The sequence below is a fragment of the Pyrgilauda ruficollis genome, unplaced genomic scaffold (genome assembly GCF_017590135.1).
Source record: "Pyrgilauda ruficollis isolate IOZ18807 unplaced genomic scaffold, ASM1759013v1 scaffold10, whole genome shotgun sequence".
In the NCBI taxonomy this organism is placed as follows: domain Eukaryota; kingdom Metazoa; phylum Chordata; class Aves; order Passeriformes; family Passeridae; genus Pyrgilauda; species Pyrgilauda ruficollis.
The window spans coordinates 6,509,671-6,531,971 of record NW_024508101.1 but is presented as its reverse complement, the minus strand read 5'-3'; the positions used below and the strand labels follow the sequence as shown (position 1 = coordinate 6,531,971).

Below are 22,301 nucleotides of genomic sequence, written 5' to 3'. Positions count from 1 at the left end.
TTTAATCATTGAGAATGACAATTTCTGTTGGAGAACAAAGCAAGTAAAAGAAAAGTCAGATAAAAGATGGAACATTGCAGAACCGTTTCAGAAAATTTAGCAAAAGTTACCAAAACTAAGTATATGATCTGAATTTAGCAAAAGACTCAAGAAATCATTATACAAATTCATTTATGATTACATTCTACTTGTCTTTAATTTTCACTGTTCAACATTAACATTAAACATTGTAAATGTATGCAATATTTATATAAAATTAAATAACAGTATTGGAAAAATAAATACACTTTTACATAAATACATAAATCCATACTGCTGAAAAGTTTCAGCTAATACTATACTCTTGTTTCAAAAGTGACCAAAAAAATATGGTAGTGACACTCCATCCCAACAGATGAAGTATGTACAGCTACAGAATGATGTTTGCAACTGATGACAGAGCTAAAGCAAATCCAGGTGATACCACACTAAAGGAGAAAAATTTGACCATTACTACCTACAGTAGTAGCACGAGGTAGACATACACGTGGAGTGTTCTGCTGGAGGGACACGAAGCCCTGGGGACCCCAGAGATACTTCTCAGTCTTCAGACAGCTCTGGGTCCCCTATGTCAGAGCCCAACCTTGGTAAATGAGACTGAAAAATCAAATCAGTTCATGGCAATGATGGGGGCTCAGCCCTGCAGCCCCTTCCCCAGGGCTGTGACCCTGCGCCAGCTGGGAGGAGACACTGCAGGCAGGACAGGGTGTCCCTGCCCTCCACCTGTCTGCCAGATGTCCCACCTGCTCCCAGGAGAGCAAGGACAACCCACTGAGACAACACAGTGGAGCCAAGGGAAATTTTCCTGGGTGAAAAGAAAACCACCAGACTAGAGGACTGCACCCTGGGAAGCAGATGCAGCCCTGGAGCCTGCTCCTCAACAGCCATGAAGAAGCTGAGTGACACCAGAATGAAACACAACTCTGTTCACACCTTTGGCTCTTGCAAATGGTCCAGCACAGGTAAAAAAAAAGTTGGCAGCACCTCCCAGCTGGCAAATCCTGCAGGGCAGCCAGCACACGCATCGCTACCTCTGCTTACCTCACCTTGCTCTTCCTTAGCACCAGGCAGGTTGATGGACAAGGGGTACATTAGCACCTCAAATGAAATATTTCATAGCACTGTCTCTTGTACTGGTGAAGCACCGGATACACACCAGTTCAGTTTTATGGCTACTGCAGAACTCACTGAGGTATGGTGAAAATATTGAAGAGTGTTACTGAAGGCATCTGTGTTACTGAAAGCACCCACAGAAGGAGAGCAGGTTTTGGCAAGATGACTTTCCAAACTATGACAATTGAGAAAGTCCAATACCTTAAAAAACAGGCCTCTTTTTCCTTTTCCTATAAAGTGCTTTTGAATCAGGTTTCTTTTAAAAATTGTCTTCAAATGCTTTTATAACAAAATACACAATAAAGGTTTACATCTGTTTGAAGGCCACTCCAAAATGGACAGGTCTGTGGTTTTCCAGGGCTCCAGAAACACCTCAGGTGGCACTTGCTTTGGTGCAGGTTCACAGAAAGATTGCTGCTCTGGGCAGGGAGAATTGCAAAGGTGTGGCACCCAAAATAGCACCCCAACCCTGTGGTTCAGGGCTGCTCTGCCCTCACAACAGCATCTCTGTAGCAGACTCCTCCAGCAGCGAAGGAGCAAAGTAAGACATCTCTGCTCCAAATACTATTTTGCTGTTGGGAAACTGCCAGGGTTTTAAGCCTTCCAACACCTGGCTGATCATTTGCTGGTTTAGTGATAGAGCAGCAGCTGGAGATCAAGCTAGACAATCACTCTCCAGAACCAGAGAGATGCACGAGAATAGCTTACAGGTGCCTTTGCACTGTACATCACATCTTATTATATACACAGGAACAGAAATAGAGCACAGGTATGAATGCACACATCTTTCTATGTAGGTCTGTGTGTGGGCATGTGCCCACATGCACACACATTTATACACACTTATACATGCCTGGGAATTGATGCCATTTAGCACATTCTCCCCACTTCTCTTGCCTTTGGCAGAGAACACACCACTGCTAAACCAGTAGGTGCCCAGTGCAGTATTACCATTAAAGAGCTGAACAATTTATCTTCAATGGAAACGTACTGCTTAAATTTCAGGTTTAAATCCATATGCAAAAACTTAGTCAGAACCAAGATTCATAATGCACAGCACTTGCACAGTGTAATAAAATGGATAAAGGTTGCTACTTAGCAGAAAGTGCCTTTTAAATTAAAGGACCAGAGCTCCCCTAATGTAAGCCCTTCCTGAAACAGGTGTTATTCTGAATATATTGTAAATAATCCTCTGTAAGTGCAGTTTTAAGACATGAAGCATTAGCACCTTGGTTTGAAGCAAATTAAATGTTGTTAGGGGATATCTACAAAACAGTTCATAAAGAGAAAGAGTTTATGGTCGTACCGGGCTCCAAGGACCAGCACTCCAGGCAGCATCTCTAGGACAGTCCTGCACATTGCACTGCTCTCTGTCTGGTGGCTTGTCAAGGATTTCACAGCTCAGATCCGTAAACCTTTCTCCATTAGGGCGCTGGCACACCACCAGCCGTGTCCTTGTCCCTGCTCCGCATGGCTTTGTGCACTGCAAGTCAGCAGAGGACAGAGCAATCACCATGGGGACAGCAAAAATACTGCTCACTTTCTGCCCAAAGCACTAGCACCTCAAAAAACCAATGGTAGTTTCTGTTCCAAACTAACCCACTCCAGCCAAATCCCTCTCATGAGCCTCAGACGGACCTTCAGCTGCCTCAGCTTCTCTCCCCCTAAAGCTGTCCATTCATGCTGCTCCACCATGATATTGCCCAACTCAATGTAACAGTGGAGGTTTACATCTACAATTGCTCATCTCAGATTAATTTTCAAAAGGAAGGAGTGCTTTTATTAAAAAAAGGCCTTCAGTTAAACTAGGCTTCTCAAAAAAAATCTTCAGTTTTGTAAAACTTTTGCTTGGAAAGAAAGTTTTCCCATGACAAATGGAAATGAAAACACCACCCAAAAATTGCTTGCATTCATTCATTTATCAGAGGCTCCCCTTCAAGCTCCAGTCCTTCTAATAAATGCCACCCCTCTCTTCACCCAAATTTTAAGCCACCTGCTAATGAAAGTCTTGCCCTGGGCAGGGAGCCCAGATGGATGGTGCACTCACCTCTCCCCAGTTGCCATAGGCCCACTGAGGGCAGGGGCCAGATTCGCACGACCTCTGCTCCATGGGTTTGCTTTTCTCATCGCAGTTATTTGCAGTGTATCCATTTTCATCCTGGCACACCACGACCCGCCGCTGGAACCCCCCCGCACATGTGCTAGAGCACTGGAAGACACAATTGCCCACAGCTTCATTGAGTCCAGGAATAGGTTTGCATTCCCAGCTCCTTCCCAGTGCCTTGCACCGTGGGAATGCACTGCTAGAAGTTTAATACATCTAACAGGCATTATTAAACTTCAAAACCCAGCTATTGCTAATAGCAGTGCAATGACTTAGGTGCTGACTAAGTAAAGAAACTAAACACCAGCCTAGTTTTAAGCAGGTGAGTAATCCCTTCTGCAGTGTCTGACATCCCATTTGTGCTTAATTCTCTTTAGAGACTTCCATGATAAAGCATTGCATACTGTTTGCAGTGAGACGAGCTGGCATCGAGGCTCTGCTGTGCTTTGGCAACAACCCTGCACAGCTGTAAATGCCCCAGGAGACAGACAAGAAGCAGAGGTCGGCCTTCGACTCATGGAAAATGATGCTGTCAGCTTTCTGCCTAGACTGTCTTGGAGATACAAGGTATGAGAGGCTGACAAGGGATGCCTGAGCCCTTCTGCAACACTTGCTTATGTGAGCAGAGAGCAGACTGGGGAGAAAGGTCGCTCTCTCTTTTCCTTTTGTGCTGACTTTAAGAAAATATGGATTAGCTTGGGAAAGAAACAAAACCCAACAAAACTCAGGAATAAGAGAATCAGGGCACTTACAGCACCCCAGGGGCCAATCCTCCACTGATTGCCTCCTGGTATATGTGCACGGTTTCGGTTCGGGCTGCCCCCGGGGTGCGGTTTGAGGCGATGATCCGGATAGAGGAAAGGGGGGATGGGCCTGCCGTAGTCATGGCTGTTTGGATGACAAGGAGACATGGAGCAGTCTTGCTCGGTGGCAGGGAGGTCGTCTGGGTCACACTCGCTCCTATCCACCAGCTGGTCACTGTAATTGATGCAGATCACTTGTCGCGTTGCCTTACCTTGACCACAAGTCACCGAGCACTGCGTTACAAAAGGAGACACGGTCACATTTCCAGTTTGGAAAACCAGCTCTTGCTAATAATGAACAGCAGAAAACCCAAATAACCTCAATTATGTAAGGGCAAGTGCGACAGATTAATGAAGCACATTTCCAGCAATGAGGTCTCTTGCAAGAGACAGCGTGATGCTTACAGAGCTCCACTCCAAGGCCTTCCACTGCCCGCACGGTGTCACGGTGCACATTTCTGTGGCTGATGGCTTTGGAAGGTGGAAACAAGCTGACTCATCGGCCACAGAGCCCTGGTCATCCCGGCAGCTGACGTATCTCATCCGGGTTCCCTTCCCACATGTAGCGGAGCACTAGGGAAGAGCAAAGAGCACTCCACTAGGAAGTTGCCTGACATACATTGCAAGGAATTTTATAATGAAAAGTTGGGCACATGCACTTAAAAATATCACATTGTCTTCTGTAAAATAATCCTGAAAGTATTATGATGTGTGCTTACCGGTGTCCAGGATCCAAATCTCCACTGTGTCCTGTGAATGCCTGATATGGCTCTCTGGGCTTCAGGACTATTTGGATGGGAAGGACATACAGCTATTTCACAGTCCTGTACAGGAAATACATGGGGGAAAAGCAGAATATAAAGAATTTGCAGATGTTTTGATTAAACCACCTCCTCTTCAATGTAATTATGAAGAACACATAACATCTTGAAAGTCTGTGACCTGCACGCATTGTGCAGGCAGCTTCCTCCCTGCATCCCCTTGGTGAACCAGCAAAACTCAGCATCAGTATCCTGGGGCCTTCATATGCAGTACCCTGTGTGGACTTTTGACTTATTAGGAACTCTACAATAGGGATCCCCATAACCATGTGCCATCTCCATGCATTAAAACCAGATGTTTTTGAGGCAAAAGATGAAAGTTCATTAAGGGTTCTGGCATGAACACGCATCTGCAAAACAGCAACTTTATCTCCCTTCAAAGCTCCCTTCCTTCAATGTGAGACCTGCAGCCCACACAGTAAAGGTTATACTGCTGATTGCAGCCCTTTGATTCCCTGCAGCCCACCAGACCACCTATATCCATGTGCTGATCTCCACCACACACTAAGCAATGTGAGGTTTTGGGGACAGATGTGTCATTCTGCTCAGTCTTTGTACAGTGCCTCACAGGAGGGCTCTGGTCCTGTCTGGACCTCCCAGGAGGTCTGGTGCCAGAAATTATGAACATCCATGACTTTACTCCATTGAGTAGTCCTTGCCAAAAAAGAAAATTAAGGGTGATTGTCCCTGTGAGGGGGAGAGCAGCTTCTGACAAATGGCAAACCCAATTTCTGTTTTGCTGTGATTTCACATAACTATGCTGGAGGCATGCATGCCAAATGATGGCTGATGACCAGGTGGGTTTGTTACCCCTTGACTGTAGTGCAACTGGTCTCCATACATGAGAAAAACAGCTCTTTCCCAAATGTTGTGGCCTTGGTTAAACTCTGTGAATTCATGCACACTGAAGCTGCACAGGGCATCAGCACTACAATTCTCCTAGATGACAGACAGATGGTAATGTTCTGTTTTATTCAGCTCCTCCAGACACCTTGGACATATCCTCTGTTTGAAATTTACATGTTTGCTTCCAAGTACACAGCATGGAAAGCCTCTTCAGCAAATTTGCAAAGGGTGTGCAACATTTCTCAATTTATCTGGCCAGTGAGGACATGTCTGGAACTGCAGCTGTCACAAACATTACATTGTCACATGCAGCAGACAAGAAACTATGGCCTCTCACCATCATTTGTGGTGAGGGGCAACAGCAACAGCCTTGCAGTCCAGACTGCAGCCAGGCATCCACAACTCCATGCAAGCCAGAGGAGATGACTGTGTCAAAACCTGAACCTCTGAGGCCAGTAAATGTCTGAACCTTGAGGCCTCTTGTTGTGATCCCAGATTCATCCACTGCACATTCTTTAGCTCATGAGCTCTTAAGAGTCCAGCTTTGGTGCTGCATCTGAACACACCCTCACATCCCATTGCATGACTAGAGTTCCATGGATATAAACCATAAGCAAAGGTAATTAATCTTCACCCACGAAGTCCTGATACCCTCATAGGTTGTCTGTTGCCTTTCTGGCAATCTGGAGCTTCAGAGTGTAAGGTGAACCACACGGAAAGGATCTGGATGGGAATTCCCTGAACACAGTTTATCTATCCCATTTCCACCATGCAGGGTGCTGTGCTGCATCTTTCCAACAACCATAAGCAGCTCAAGGTACTGCCCTGCAGGGCTGGCACTCAGGGCAAAGCTTTGCTGCAGTAAGATGTTACCTGTAGCCTGGAAGCCTCTATACACACAGTGGGAAGAGATGGAGACAAGAGAGCAGGATTTACCTGGGTATCTGTAGGCCTGGTTGCAGCATTACACTCATTATCATCCACCACTGACACGTAGGTGCCCACAACACACTTCACTGCTCTCATCTGGTAGCCTTGGCCACAAGTCACAGTGCACTGGGAGAAGACAGATGGGAGAAAAGAGCACTGAGTCTGAGTAGGTGCTTTGGTTAGAAAGTATTAATTAGCCCAGCCTCTGTATAGGCACGTAGCAAGAGCAGCAAAAATGAAAGATATTTTCCCTTCTGGTTTCTCTCCACTTCATGCATTTCAGCTTTAAATTAGGTCAAAGTTTTAACTCACTGCAGCCACCAGTGCCTTGCATGCTTCACTTGTTTCCTTGGGAAGGAAGGTGAAGCACTGAAATGATTTACTTTGCTGCACACATTAGAGTCTGGTAGAACCTGTATGATATCCTTCTTTAAAACTGGTTGCTCAGCCTCATGGTAGCACGAGCAGCTAATGAATAATTTTACTGATGGGAAATATGTCTGACTGGGACAACTCCTCTGGGTTTGTTGCTGTTTTTTAAGTCAAGAGCTAACAGCTTTGTGAAAAAGCAGATGCCAGAACACTCTGGGAGGAATAAGTAACTTGTATTTTAACAGAAAAAACCCCTCACTAACCCAGAAACTGGAAAACATTAAAAGCAACAAAAGTTATTCAACACGAGCAGCTTTTCTGTGAAAATTAGGGCATGTATTTATGTGCCTAAATATGGATTTAGGAGCGTAACCTTGGAAACCCCTTTTTTTCAAAATCATGGCCAATTCAGTATGACAGAGATTAAATTTAGCACAAAGGGCAGGTACTGTTATTGCTGCCTATCTGCTGAACCCAAGCAAACAAAGGGCTGCTGTGGTGTGCAAATCAATTAACACAGTTATGCTGCTGAATTTGGATGAAAGGGCAGCACCCAGCCCCAGCCACCCTTATCGAGGTTCCCCCAGCCAGGAGCCCTGTGGGGCTGTGTGGTACCTGTCCCCACGGCCCCACTTGCCACGAGGCACACTCCTGCTGCTGGCACATCTGCACCGACTCCGGCTTCGTCTTGGGGTCGCAAAACCTGTCGTTCAACCGATCTTCTCCAAACTGGCACCATGTCTGGCGGTGCTTGTGCCCTTTTCCACAGGTGACCAAACACTGTGAGGAGAAAAGTGCAAGCTCAGGTGGTGCTGGGGATGCACTGCCAGCTCAGCACCGGCCCTGGCACTGGGAAATAAACCTGGAGATCTACTGCAACCACTGCTTAAAAAAATCCTGGTGCTGAAGCGCATTTCTTTAGGTAACATCAGCATGTCCTGGAAGACAGGAGAGTGTCTTGTCAACAAGAAGATTGCTCTCAGGAGCTGGTCTAGAGAAGGGGCTGGATTATGGAGAGCACAGCTGGGCTAGAATCCTTCAGCATGGGCAAAATGAGAACAAAAGACTCTTGACTTCCAGCAGCTGTGAGACACAGGGCAAAGGCACAGTACTGCCCTGTGGGGTTTTAGCTGTGCACAACAGGGTGTCTCTAAAAAACTTGTTCTTTTAAAAACTTGTGCATTTTAAGGGTCTTGGCTTCTGCAGGCTGTGAGCACTTCTTCCACTGCCCTAGTGTGGCTTGGACTGCCACCAGCTCGAATCAGAAGATTTCTACCACGTTTGGTAGAAAGCAATCCCTGTTCCCATTTAATTGCTTTCATTATGCCCTAAAAGAACATGACTCACAGAAACAAGAGAAATTTGACAACAAGATGATGAACACCCTTTGAAGACTGTTCTCCAGGACCCCCAGTCCTGCTACAGAGACAAACCTATCAAGATAGCTTTGCTGCATTTCAAAAAACACCAGCAGCAGTGGAAGCAATAATAAACAGCAGAGAAAGACTGAGCAAAACATCAGCAGGGTGCAATCCTGCCCTCCAGTGACAGCCAGAGCTGCCAGGGCTCTTGAGGACAATCTCAAGGGAAAATGAGGGCAGAAGGTATTTTTCTTCCCAAATGCACAGCAGAACTACAGAAAAACTGGGGAGAAATTACTGCAGGATTGCAGAGACATTAACCCCCTGTGGCTTTGCAGGGAGGAAAGTGGCCACTTGACCAGCGGTAACAAGGCCAATGACTTTGCCGCCTGTCTGAAGCCTCCCTGTGCACAGGCTTGCCACCTTCAGCAGGAGGCACAAACAAACCACGACAGACCAGCAGGGAAGGAGACACCTCTTTGCAGACACCAGCCCCTCAGGGTGGAGGACCAGCAGGGTGAGCACAGCTTGGTGACCAGCACCCACCTCGGACCAGTCGCCGGTTTTCCACTGCGGGCACGAGAAGTCACTGCATCGCTGCACCGTCAGCTTCTCCTGCTGGCTGCACTTGCTGTCGTCCAGCACGTCGTTGTAGGTGTTCACACACATGGCTCGCCGCCGCCGCGTGCCCCCGCCGCAGCTCTTGGAGCACTGCAAAGGACACACGCCCAGTCACTATTTCCTGCCACTCCACTGCTATTGCCTCCTCCCTCTTTGCAGTCACTGTGGAGTGACTGCAGAAAACCTCCAGAACAACAATTTATACTTTCAGTAACAGGCTTTTACTTTATATATTCCTTTAAAAAGCTAATCTTGCTAAGCTTAATAAAATGTCGTGGCAATGTGTTTCTCAAATTCATTTCAGAATATAACCCCATTATTACAAGTGTTGCCTTTCAGATCTCCTAAACGGCTGCTTCTTGTTCTCATTTTAAGAGAGATTAACTCTCCCTGACCAGCCCCCCTTTACTGTGCCCTTGATGGAAAACCCCAGGCTCATCAATCTCTTGGTGCCTGCATTCAGGAATTTTCTTGTTCATGCAAAAGCACAGATGTGTAAAGGAAACAAATTTCTGAAGTCCTCTGATGACAGCAACATTTCCTCCCCAGATCCTGGCAGTGGTGTTGGCTTTGCTGGCAGAAGACAGCTAGCAGACCTTCATGTAATGAAGATGGATACTTAAAGTATGGATTAATTGCAGGCTGATTCAGACTAGAGTGTCCTCCAGAGGAAGCAATGAAAGCAGAACCACTGTGGCCATATCTTACATATATTCTGTTAGCAACCTAAACAGCCCAATGTACTCCTGTGCAAGGAGCAGCATTCGCCGTGCCACGGCGCATCCCTTACCTCAGTCCAGGCCGAGTACCGCCATCCTCCCACGTTACAGTCCCCAGTGCACTTCTCCCTCGTGCTGGGCTTGGCCTGGCTGTTGCAGAAGCGGTCATCCACCTTCTCTATCTTGCCCTCCAGCCGGCTGTACTTGGAGCAGTAGATCTCCAGGGTGCGGTAGCCCAGCCCGCACTGCGCCGTGCACTCGCTCTTCCTCGCGATGTGCCACCTGCGCCGAGGACAGCAAACATCAGGGCTCTGCAGGGAACGTGCTCAAGGGTGTTTGACAGAAATAAGGAATATATGCTCTTGAACAGGAAGTTTTGGCTCTGTGTCACACTTCCCAGTGCTTTGGGACTTACAATTAACCTGGCATTGATGCTTGAAGGGAAGGAACTGTCAGAAGGTCTTTCTTAAGCAAAAGAAAGACACCAAAGCCACACTGTAATCCTGTGGGACCAGCCAAGGTGGCAAGGGGAGTTCATGGCCAAGCAAGGAACAGTGCTCTGAAAGCTTTCCACCCCATGTTCCCCTGCACTTTCCACCTTGGCATAAAAACTGGAAAATACAGCATCAGAAAATTATCTGCATGGGCTGGAGAGGTGTCCCACAATAAAGGACACCCAGAAAACAGATTCAGCTCTCCAAAGGACAAGCAAACAACTTGCTACAAGATACTCAAGCCCTAGCTGTGTCAGCAGGGATTAGAGGTGTTCTCTCTTGACAGATTTCCACCCTGCTGTCCACCTCTGTGAGATGGACAACAAGGATGGTGCGGGAGGCCCCCAAGGATCTACCTGGGGATACTCCTCCTTCACACCAACCCAGCTCTGGAAAGAGATGCTAGACATGAGGCCTGATCCAGGGAGGTGCTGGAGACCCTGAAGCCAACAGGAGCTCATTGCCCCTCACCCCTGGCATGGGTGACTTCTGGAGGAGGAGACACTGACATCCTCTAGGGGTCCTGGACATCCTCGGGCTGCTGCCTGTGCCTGCACAAGGAGCAGGAAAGCCCCACTCCCAAGCCAAGAGAGCAAACTCTATCACAGCCCAGAGAAGAATAAGATCAAGGGGATTTGGAATCAATAGCTCCTGACTGGTGGGAGCCTCACATCCCTGCATGCTTTTCAGACTCCTGCTTTGCCCTTCTCAAGTTTCCAACCTGTTGCAATGGCAACAGCTGTTACCGCGACAACCCGGCCCCGCACAGCCCCTGCACAGCCCTGCTTTAACAGGGCTGGAGAAACCCCTCGGGAAACTCGGCCTTCTGAATTGCTTCACCAGCGGACGCTTAATGCCACCACATTTAAGCCCCAGGAAGGAAAACACATTGCTTTTTAAAGGAAAATGGGTTGTGATGATTTAGACTGTACTCCATCAATTCCAGCTTGCCAAGAATTGTCTGGGGACAGCCCCGAACCCATTCTACACTTAAGCCTATTCTTTGCTTTAAATAAACAGTGATAAATCCAAGTCTTAGCTATGTTTTTCCCTCTTTGCAGGCTGTATGTAGAATGGTGCTGAGCATTTCTGATGAAGGCAGATGCAAATTTCAGGCCCTGTACTGCACAGGGAGATTTTTCAACATTAGAGAATTTTTGTTATAGTTAGCTCTAATTGAATCCAGCAAGAGAAATGTAAAAACCTTGAAAAATGCCTTTCAAAACACAACCGGTGGATGACAATCCCTCTTGGTTGACAAAGAGGAAACTACCAATCCTTTTCTTTTTCAAAATCTAATACAGGCTGGTGAGAAAAGGAATTAGGGTGAGAAGTGAAAGGAAAGAGGAGTAAATAATAAGTACACAATGTTATTTATATACATGGCTGAGCACAATGCACCTTAATTCACATTCTGTGTTACAAGGCTCAGTGCTGGGGTCAGGCTGGGGAATTCGATCACATCTCTGGTCTGACACCGTGAGCTGATCTGACTCTCTCTTACACACAGGCTTCCTTTTTCGTTCTCCTGCAGAGAGAAAACCAGCACTTGGTTTGAGTCATGCAGCAAGGTGATCAATTCAGTTATTTCTCTAAACCTTTCACAGCAGTATTTCAGAGATGTTTAGTTGTGCTTTTCTACCTCTGTCAGAAACAGGGAGGGGGTTTAAGACTAAGCAGAGCAGAAGGGGTTTATTGCAGATGGGATGGACACAGGCAGAGCTGCAGTACCCCCGTAAGGATGGGCTCTGAGTGAGTATTTAGCAGGCTGGCCACCCTTAGGAAATGCCTCATTTTCTGTGCTTCAACTTCCTCACCTGCAAACCAGGTTGTGAGGCTCACCTGGCTGGGAGGGGACGTACAGTGCCCTGCTCTGAAACCCAGAAGCACCTTGTAGATGTTACCCTCCACTGCAGGAAAACAATCGTACCCACAGGATGAGAATCTCAAAGAAATCAAACAGAGAGGGATCTGACAGCAGTGCCCAGACCCCAAATGAATCCAGGACAAAACTACCCTTCCCAAGCACCCACCTTGGCAGAGCTTACTGCAGGGCTGCCATGGGCCATGCTCATTCCAGTAAAACTGCTGAGGTTTGTCCTCAATAGGGATATTGAATGTGTAACGAACGTCAGGATTGTACAAATTGCCCACTGATAAAACCTGAGAGGAAGAAAAGTGAAGCAGAGTAAACCAACAGATACCACTGCTCACTGTTTTCAGTCCAACAGTGCTGGGCAGACTTGTCCATACACACAACATATACTTCACCTGAAGGGTTATTTCTTGCTCAATCCGATCTGTAGAATTAATCCTTTCAACAGTATTATCGGAGCCACTGTATTCGATCACAGCATTCCCAACTTTGATTTCCCTTTTAAACATACTGACGACAAAGTCTCCATTTAATATAAAGTCTCCTTGACTGTTAGATAAGGCTGCATAGGTGCAAAAAACAAGAACTAAAGAAGCAGAATTAACTCATACATACATAGCAACGTGGGTCATGTGCTCTCAGTGCTCCTTTCTCTGGGGGGTGGGGGAAAAGCCCACTGGCACTCTCAAACAGTAAGGATGTAAAGTGAGCAGCAGAGCTCTTGCAGACATTCTGCCTTCTCCTTTTTCTACTGGAAAGCCTCCTAAAAATGAAGGCTGCATTCCTGAAGTTGTTGCTAAACAGTTCATCCATAACCCAATGCAGAGATATCCAAAAGGCATTCTGGGCTGGCTGCTGCAAGGAGCACACATAGGCTGTATCCCCACATATACCACAGAAATAATCCTGTCCAAACTTTCCATGAGCTGTGTGGATAGGGGTCTTCCCTGGTGTTTCCAGGTGTGTTCTTAGAGTAAATGTATGCACCCTAATTACCTAAACATAATTTTCTAGTATATAATTACAGGGAGTTTGGTCAGTATCTTCCCCTTTGTCTCCCTCTCCCTCCTCCCCCCATACTTTTTATTATTCCAGATCTTAAGGTATGTGAGAGCACTGGAGGCTTAAAGCCTAAATGCTTTATAAAAGGAACAGTTTCCTGAAAACAGCAGTCTGCTGCACAACTTCACACTAATGCGATTATGTAGCTAATTTCCTAAGTTAGTTTCCCCACCATTTCACCCATCACAGCTATGTTACTAAAAAGCCCCTGTACTGAAAAATCTAAACACCAAAACACCAAAGGGAAAGTTTTCCCATTGAATCAGGAGAGATAATGAAGCAAAACACTGATTAGTAGCAAAAAGACCTAGATGGAGAAAACCTCACAAAGCAGAGGCTACACTCAACCAAGTTTCACACTTTGGAGGTTTTAATGTTATTAGGCAGTAGTAAAACTCATTAAAGGATTACTTCTCTTTTACTGTATCTCCTATAACAGTAGGTACATCTTGGACTTGATGACAACATCAAATTCCTCCTAAATTGTTAAGCAACTACAAGGTTCACAGTAACTGAGGGCCCAAGATTTCACACTCAGTGAGCTGCAAAGTAAGTGGACACATGCACACTTCTCATTTGCTTCCAGTCAGGCCTAATGTGAAGAGATGCTTTCCCAGCAATATTAAAGCAACATTAAAGAAGATTTGACTTCATTGTTTCCCAAGAAGATTAAAGGCCCTCCAAGAAGAGCTGAGAAGTTTGGGGCTCCTTCTGGGGTGAACCAGTTTGAATAGGCATAACATAGGGAGGATTGTTTTTCCCAGGAAAGAGGAAAAATAAAATTTGGCTCCCTTCTCCAAGACAGAAAACTCAGAGACCTCAGTAACACTTTTTGGTGCTGATGTGCATTCATGCTGCACCGCCTCAACTTTCTGCGTCAGTGAAGGGTCCAGCACATGGATGGCATTTCAGAGCAACAGCCAAGGCTGTCAGCACTGCCTCCCTTTGGTGCATGGTGGTCTCTGCTACTCGTTTATGAGTCCCTATACCTCCGATGGGCTAGGGGCCAACAGCCAACTCCCCTTTTTAACATACCTAGTTACAGGAACTTGGTGAGATAGAACAAGATGAAGTGCCCTGTTCAAAGATGTAAGTACAGGACCCTGTGCTACTGGAACACAGCCAGTGGTGCAAGGAACAGGGTGTGCAAAAGAGAAGGACCAGAGACTCTGACAGGACTTAATAGCAAAATCAGCCTTCAACTGGGAAATGTAACATCAGTTGTGATGTTCATTTGTGTTATCTCTGCTATTGAGCCCAAACTATCTAGGGGGTCAGTCAGTGATCACCGTGGAAAAGACACTCATGACCATGCTAACAGCATATATGTGCATGTAGCACAGTGGTCTAACACAGCACCACAAGCATTTTCATCTGCCTCTAAAGACACAGCCACAGATTAGAGAGAACAGTGATTATGAAATTCCAACAGCCAAAGGCCAAGTTACTGTTAAGTTTAAATCAAACCAACATCTTTGGTGCAGGGTATTTCTTCACAGTTACATGTCCCTATCAGGCAGGGACATGAAGACCTCACTAACTGAAATCAGAATTATTATTCTCAGAAGAATAGAAAATAATTTTTCTTTGTATGTGTTTACACAAGCATCTTTCAGGACATGGCACCAACCAAAGCATGGTGACAGCAGAGATAAAGTTGCAGTGAGGAGACTCCAGCAGAGCTCAGAATCCTGTTTGGTTCCCAGCTTTGTCCCTCAGCTCCCACCCAGGCTCAACAATCCTTCACAGCCCTAGACACACCCTAAGGGAATATTTCTTATAACTGCTGAACCTCCCAAACTTTGTAACTAGGATGGCATGAACAAAAAAAAAAAAAAAAAAAAGGAAGAAGATAAGGCTGAATGTTTGGCAGACATAGAAAAATTCTCGCCAAGAAAACACCTCCCTCAAATTACTTCTTCAACCTCCCTAGCAGAGAGCTGCCAGTAGATACATCACCACAACCAGACAACCAAGCAGATCTCTGGAGTGAAGTAAGGAGTACAACTCACCCAGGTAGTTGTCATCCTCTGGTTTCCCTGAGTAACTGTGCTGACGCACATCAATATTAGTGGCACCAGCTGGGATGCGAACCACAACGTTATAACCTAGGAAAGATGTAACAGAAAGTCAAGGCTATTACACAGGCACTTGATTTGTTTTCTACAGGGGAAGGGAAATGAGCTAAGTTACCTCACATTACACAAGCTGATACTTTTCATTTAGGGATAGCATAAATAGTTATAAAATGGAATATACTATAGCTAGAAGGATTTTGTGTTTTACATCGGTGTTTTTGTAGATTAAGTGTTGTAATGGCTTTTATAGACCCACATTTTTTCACTATAAAGTTTTTAGCAACAGATTCTTACCATAATGCACCGTGTTAAATGTGCCTGCAACAGTTTTGCATGAAGAATTATCCCCACCACAAACACCACATTTATCTCTTCTTGCTTTTGAATTCAGCACATGATCACATCCAGCTTGCTTTAAGAGAAAAATTGAAAAAAAACCAGATTGAGCAAATACAGACTAGAACAGCATTGACAAATCTCCTAATTAAGGCACACAAAAGCTGTGTATGCAAAAGGCTGCTATGAGATAAACTGGTTTGCTTCCCTACATTTTTCCACTGTTTTACAGTGTAGCCATCCCATAAGATTTTACAACAAAAGGCTTTTTTACAAAGCTAGAATCAGAAAAACTGTTTGTACCAGGTAATGCTTTCACTAGAAAAAAATTCTTGCATCAATTGTTCTCATAGAGAAAAGTGTGAAGAACAATTGTGAATGGAAATGTAGGGCTCTGGGGCCTGATCAGAAGGAACTGGAGCAAAACACAGAAGCCTGGGATTTAGGCTGAGATTCTGTAGCCCTCAGTAACTTAGGGCAGATGTGCAAACATGTTCCACTTGAGTGTGTCCTAAGAAGAGCCGGTGAACGGTCTGGACTAAGATGAGGAGTGGCTGAGGAGCTCAGCCTGGAGAAAAAGAGGCTCAGGAGAGACTTTCTCACTCTCTACACCTACCTGAAAGGAAGTTGTAGCCAGGTGGACGTCAGGCTCTTTTCACAGGTAACAAGCAACAGGACAAGAGAAAACAGCCTCACGTACAACAGGGGAGGTTTAGATTTGATATTAGGAAATAATTCTTCACCAAAACGGTTGTCAAACACTGGAACAAGCTGCTCAGGGCAGTGGTGGAGTCACCCTCCCTGGTAGTATCAGAGGACATGTAGATATGGCACCTGGGGACATGGTTTAGTGGTGGACTTGGCACTGCTGGGTTCATGGCTAGACTTATCTCAAAGGTCTCTTCTAACCTAAATGATCCAATGATTCCATGTGTGGCTCTTTGGCAAATCTGGAGGCTGGCACAAGTTTCAGACCATTTGGGGCTGACAGAGCCTGCAGATACTGCTGGCATCCTCTGAGCGAAGAGGACATGCCAACTACTGCCTGGAGCAGGGTGCAGAAGCGCTAGCCTGCCCTACAAAGCTGCCATCCCCCTTGGGTGAAGAGGAGGGACAATGATTACCCGGCAGAGGCCCTGCACGCAGATGTCGTTGGTGTCGGGGCCGCAGGGCGTCCCGTCGATGACGCGGTCCTGCAGCTGGTAATAGGCCGTGCTCCCCGCCACCCGGCAGAACAGCTTGCACCGATCCTTCATCAGGACTGCGGGGGGAGGGAGGGAGACCAGGAGCACGTTATCTGAACACCCTCACCCCCAGGCAGCAATCCAGGAGGCAGGATCTGCATCCCCCCAGCCACTTACTGCCGCTGTATTTGGGAACCCAGCGCACGTTCGTGGGCAGCCCGTTGATGTTGAAGTGCGTCCCGTCAAAGTCGGCACACTGCTCATCCCGGAAATCCTTCTTCAGCTTCGAGCACGGTTCCGTGTTGCAGGATTTAAACTTCATGCGACGACCCACGCAGTACTTCCCACCGTTTTTGGGTCTGCAGAGACAACACCAGGCTGGAAATGAGGTGCAATTGCAATTCTGCAACCGGTTCAGTACAATCAGGATTTGCAACAGCATTCTGTGGGCTCTATCTTTCTGCATACCTTTAATTAATATCCCCAGATGACAATCAGGAAATGTCATGCTGGTGTCTAACACAAAAATCCCACATATGCAATAAAATCAGATGAAAAAGAGAATATTTGCTTTCTGATTGATGCCATGGTAGTGAGAGAAACCAGAAAGGAAGAGCAACATCTTCTTCCCCACCTGAGGATTTATTTTCACATTGAGGGATCCCACTCAGGCCCATGTCTCCTTACAACCCCATCAGTTCTATGGATTTTGTGGCTGACAATTTGCCTTTGATCTAGTGGGTTGCAAATAACTAAACATTACAGGAGAAAAGGCTTTCTTCTCTGCAGAGGCTGAAAGGTTAGGCAGCACTTAGTCTTTCAGGATTTCTAGCCACAAATGTTAAAAATGGCAATGCTGAGCACTTTGAAACAACTTTACCTCCATATATTCCAGAAAGCACCAAAGACAGCCAATAAATAACTTACCCCCATTTTATAGCAGGATGACACTGGTATAAACTGGGAAGAGAGATCCCATCCAAGCCACATAAAACCCAGTAGATAAGCCTAGGAGAAGCTATCATTTTAAATTTCCTCAGTCACAGATTCAGGGTTGTAGTCATAAAACTATTTTTCTCATATGTAGATGAAGCCTTGCCAGAGAACATCACTCAGAGTTCTGAAAGAGTCTCTCCCATTCCATCTGCTGCCAGCAGTGGTGCAAGAATGAGCTGCACATCAAAATAACCACCAAACCTACATCTTCTACCTCCCCCCTGAAAAATGAATGCCTGCACTAGCAAGAAGTGCAATCAGAAGAGTGACTTGGCAGGCTCCAACAACTGGGCATTCACAACTCCTGCCTTCCAGGACTGCTCTTCAGGATCAGCTCTGCCTTGCCTGGGGACCAGGCGCCCATCAGTGCCCCAGGGATGCTGGCAGAACGCTCCATCCCTTGGAGCTCAGTTGGGAAGGAACACACACAAGGTTTGCACACTTGGAGAACCCTTCAAGATGCAGATGAATGAGTGATAAATGGGAGCCACCCCTGTCCTCAGAACAGAGGTGCTCACCATGAGATCTCCACGTTGCATGCAGCCAGCGCCTCTAACAAAAGAGATGGCACCCTCCTGCACCTGCACAGTGGTCTCTACACACAGTGAGTCAACAAGTTCCTGCAGCTGAACAGAATTCTTTAGCATCTCTGCACCTCCATCACTCAGGAAGCCCAGCAGTGCCATTTCTCCCACAAATAACACTTCTTCACTGTTACGCTTGAAAATTCTTTGTGACTCAAGTAGCAAAGTTCCTGTGAAACAAATGGGAGACAGAAGCACAGAACAGCTTCCTCTTGCCAAAAGATTGCCTGCAAAACCAGGAAAGGCAGGCAGACTTCCCACCACCCCATCAGCACCACACTAGGGATGCTCACAGGTTTGGCAGAAGGAGTTGTGTCCTTGAGCAGCTGCAGGTGAGATGCTGAGCACCAGCAGTTACACACGTGGGACTTGTCCTGCCAGCATCCTCCAGTCACTGAGATCCTCACTGATCTGGTGCAGACCCCTCTAGTCCTACCCTAAATGCCACAGGGTATGATTTGTCCCCATGCACAGCCCTAAGCAATAGCTAACAACACCAGCTCTACCTGCTCTGAGGGCAGTTCTCACATGCCATCTGGAAGTGAAATGCCTGCCACTTCAAAGGTTTCTGGTGTTTGCAATTAAGCAAGTATCAGTGATAAAAAGCCCAAGCAACAGCACAGTGGCCATTGCAGATTCCTGATGACAGACTGATTTTACACCTTTACAGTTCCTAGTGGAGGAGTAAGTCTCAACCTGGTTTTTACTGATTTAGTCTGTTGTCCACCTTGTTGTGACAAACAGCTTCAAAGAACTTACTTGATTACACTTGGGAGAGCTCCAGGGCTATCCCAGCACAGCAGCTCCTGCAGACACAGCCCGAACTCCTCCTTGCCTTGCAGGCACAATGGCAATTGCTGGGGGTTTCCCAATACCAGAGCCCTTCCCATGGACTATTCCCATGCAGACACATGAGCTACCTCTAGCTACAAAGGGACATCCAAACCACCTTACTACACAGCACTGGGAAACTTCTTAATCATGGCAGCAGCACACTCCAGACCTGGGTGAGTCTGAGTCATTCATGGGGGAATTAACAGGATTCATCATTTTCACTTCAAAAGCATTTGTACCTCTGCAGGACTGCTGCAGTTTGACAAAGCCTCTGAGTTATACAAACCTTTAAGAGGGCATTTCTTTTTTAAAAAATTGCAATTACAACATTTTTATGGCCACCACATTGCTTCCAATATAAATCAATTTAACTAAAATGAAACTCAACTATTTAGTTAAGGAGAACATGAAGAACACACAGGAGCCTTTTTTTTTTTTATTTTTTTAAGGTATGTCTGATAAAATCCAAAAATCCCAAGCTACTATTTAATTTTCTCTTCGCTAGACATGACCCCTGAGATTGAGATAACATTGACACACAGACACCACAAACTGAAGGATGCTAAAGCTTGCCACCTTGTTGCAAACTGTCAGCTTTGTAACCCTGGCAGTAAATCTCCTTGCAGACAATGCTGGGGGCCGAAGCACACTCACACTTCTGACACTTAAAGACAGCTCCAAACTCCCCTGACAGTTTCAGAGTGTTTTTAACCAGCATTGCTTCTCACAGAATCTGAGGGACAGAAAGAGCTGACCCTGAAAAAGAAGTCACCCTCATATAACATCAATTTTCAGTGTCACGAAGAAATACAGCATACTTTGTTCTGTGTAATATTTTTATGGATCATCAACAATGTACCACAGAGACAGAAGGGAAAGCAATACATTATTCCATTTCCCTTCTCTCAGAGTCATCTATTTGACCAATTAACAGCTGGCATGGGCCCACTTTCAATCCAGTATCATTCCCCTGACAGGCTCCTGCACACATCCCAGACCCACTGCACCCCTCCCAGCAGCCCAGAAACTCTCAAGCCCGGGGAATGATGGGGTCTCATCCCCATTCCCACCCAACAGGTCTGACATACATGATGCTTAATCCATCACCTTGAGCATTTTCACTTGCAGATGTTGAGGCTCTGCTCGTGACTTCATGCAGAAGAATCTGTGAAGCTCCAGTGTGCACAGATCAGTTTGAGATATCCTTCCCCACATTCCAGGAAACCCTAGGACCGGGAATTGGCTGGTGGCTAGCACAGTTATCTATACATTTGTTTACATGTCAGGCTCAGACAGTTAAGCACGGGTGGATACTTCTGTGATAGCCTAAAATGCAAATGTGATCTGACTCACATCCAGAGATAACATTCCCCCCCACCCAAAAAGCCATTCCTAAAAACAGGGCTTCTGTTATGTTCTTCATGTTATCAAATATGCCCTTTCCCATAATTCTGCAACATGTCTTTATTTGAAATCCAGAGCTTGAACCACAGACCCGCTGATGATGCACCACAGCCATGGGCTTTGTCCAGCAGCCAGGCTCAAATTCTCATGTGGGCAATCTCAATGGGAAGGGTCTGGTCTGCTTAGCAAACACATTCCTTCAGGGTATGTCAAAACAGTCTGTTGCCATTCCAGAGGCTTATAGCTCTTCCTGCATCCCTGCAGGATACTCATCATGTAGGTGTCAGAGCACTCTACAAAGAGAGGCAGGAGCTGCAGCTTCACTTTCTGCAGCATGGAGGGAATAGATGTAATTTTCAACGCCAGATTTAACACAATGTTTTACTGGGTGCAAGATCTCACCCCAGATTCTCATGCACAGAAAAAACTTTAAAAAGCTAAACCAACTTTAAATATAAAAGATTTACTGAGAATTATTTCAGACCTTTATCGAGGCATCTGGGTTGGGTCTGCTGCCTTCTACAACAGAGGAGAAACTGTCTCTTTCTGAAGTACTTTGAGAAGGAGAAAAGGCAAGAGAGTGGGGTTCATCCATTTGCATCGTTTTAGCAGCCCCATGATAATGGGGACACAGGTGGTGGGAGCTCACCCTGTGGTGTCAAATTACAGGCACAAGCCAACAACAACCAGTGGAAAGCTCTGAGGGTGGTGCCAGGACAGACTATTCCTCACAGAGACTTTGTCAGGGGCTGCAGAAGAGCGGCCAGTGCCAGCACAAGGCTCAGGAAAGAGGGCCTGGAAAATCACCACTATCAATCATAAGGATTTCTTGGGTAGCTTGGTGCCGAGTGTGTTTAGGTGCTTTTGCAAATCCCAGCCACAGCAATACACCTACTGAAGCACCAGGATACAAACCACAAGCAATCAGGGAAGACGGAATTTCAAATCCCTTGGCTAGCCTTTAGGATAAAGGAGATCTTCTATCACGAAAAGCTATCAGTCTGAACAGATGCCTCTCAGAAGACAGGAACACATCTCGCTGACAGCATCCAAAGTTTCAGCAGCAGAGCTGCAAAGATGCTTTTTGTCTTTCCATGGCTACCAAAGACCATATGGAGCATGCTGACTCAGCACAGCCAGATGAGAGCTCTCTGCACTTGTGTTTTTCTTAGCATTGTTTTAATTAACGTGCTGGTGTCCTACTCTCTCAGCCTCAACTTTTGACACTTGCCCAGCTGTGCTGGGCAGCCCCTCCTGTTACCACAGCATGAGTGTCATAGGCATAAAGCTCTCCCTTCTCCCATCAGCACTGATGAAACTAGCACTGGCACACCTCTAGTGGCAGTTTCCTTGGCAATAAACCATCCAACACCAGTGATGAGAAATAGGAATCTTTTAAGACCCCTCATTGCAACCAGCCCCACAGGCCCTCTCCTCTCTGTATCTCAGTTCCAAATAAAAGCCCAGAAAGCCTCCTGCCTACACCTTCTTCTGCAAGAAGGCATTTAAACAGAAACCAGCACAATTCACAATTTACGTAAACAGGCTGCTTTCATACCAGTTGCTCAAGCTATTACTATTGCACCAGCTACATGTTTGTCTCCTTGAAGGCCACAGCAAAATTCCCTGCCATTTCAAATGGTGCAGGATTTTGCATTCCAGGCTGATAGCAAACATTCTTGAGTACCACTTTTTAATGGGGCACAGATTTCTGCTGAGGTTTG

At 46.1% G+C, this 22,301-nt stretch overlaps 1 protein-coding gene across 7 annotated transcripts in view; it reads right to left on the bottom strand.

Moving 5' to 3' along the window:
* The window catches only part of ADAMTS9 (ADAM metallopeptidase with thrombospondin type 1 motif 9), a 79,973-nt gene that overhangs the window by 32,115 nt on the left and 25,557 nt on the right, over positions 1-22,301 (bottom strand). For all 7 annotated transcript variants that reach the window (XR_005954571.1, XM_041460249.1, XM_041460265.1 and 4 more), the window contains 16 exons: positions 16,937-17,118; positions 16,700-16,836; positions 15,534-15,651; positions 15,174-15,269; positions 12,495-12,661; positions 12,257-12,386; positions 11,625-11,751; positions 9,801-10,011; positions 8,936-9,100; positions 7,644-7,808; positions 6,663-6,782; positions 4,779-4,883; positions 4,465-4,632; positions 4,009-4,293; positions 3,200-3,361; positions 2,459-2,635 (listed from right to left, as the gene is read on the bottom strand). Coding sequence is in view for 6 of the 7 variants with exons in the window: in XM_041460249.1 (XP_041316183.1) it covers positions 2,459-2,635; positions 3,200-3,361; positions 4,009-4,293; positions 4,465-4,632; positions 4,779-4,883; positions 6,663-6,782; positions 7,644-7,808; positions 8,936-9,100; positions 9,801-10,011; positions 11,625-11,751; positions 12,257-12,386; positions 12,495-12,661; positions 15,174-15,269; positions 15,534-15,651; positions 16,700-16,836; positions 16,937-17,118 (2,515 nt within the window). In the remaining variant the exon portion in view is untranslated. The remainder of the gene's footprint in view (positions 1-2,458; positions 2,636-3,199; positions 3,362-4,008; positions 4,294-4,464; positions 4,633-4,778; positions 4,884-6,662; positions 6,783-7,643; positions 7,809-8,935; positions 9,101-9,800; positions 10,012-11,624; positions 11,752-12,256; positions 12,387-12,494; positions 12,662-15,173; positions 15,270-15,533; positions 15,652-16,699; positions 16,837-16,936; positions 17,119-22,301) is intronic.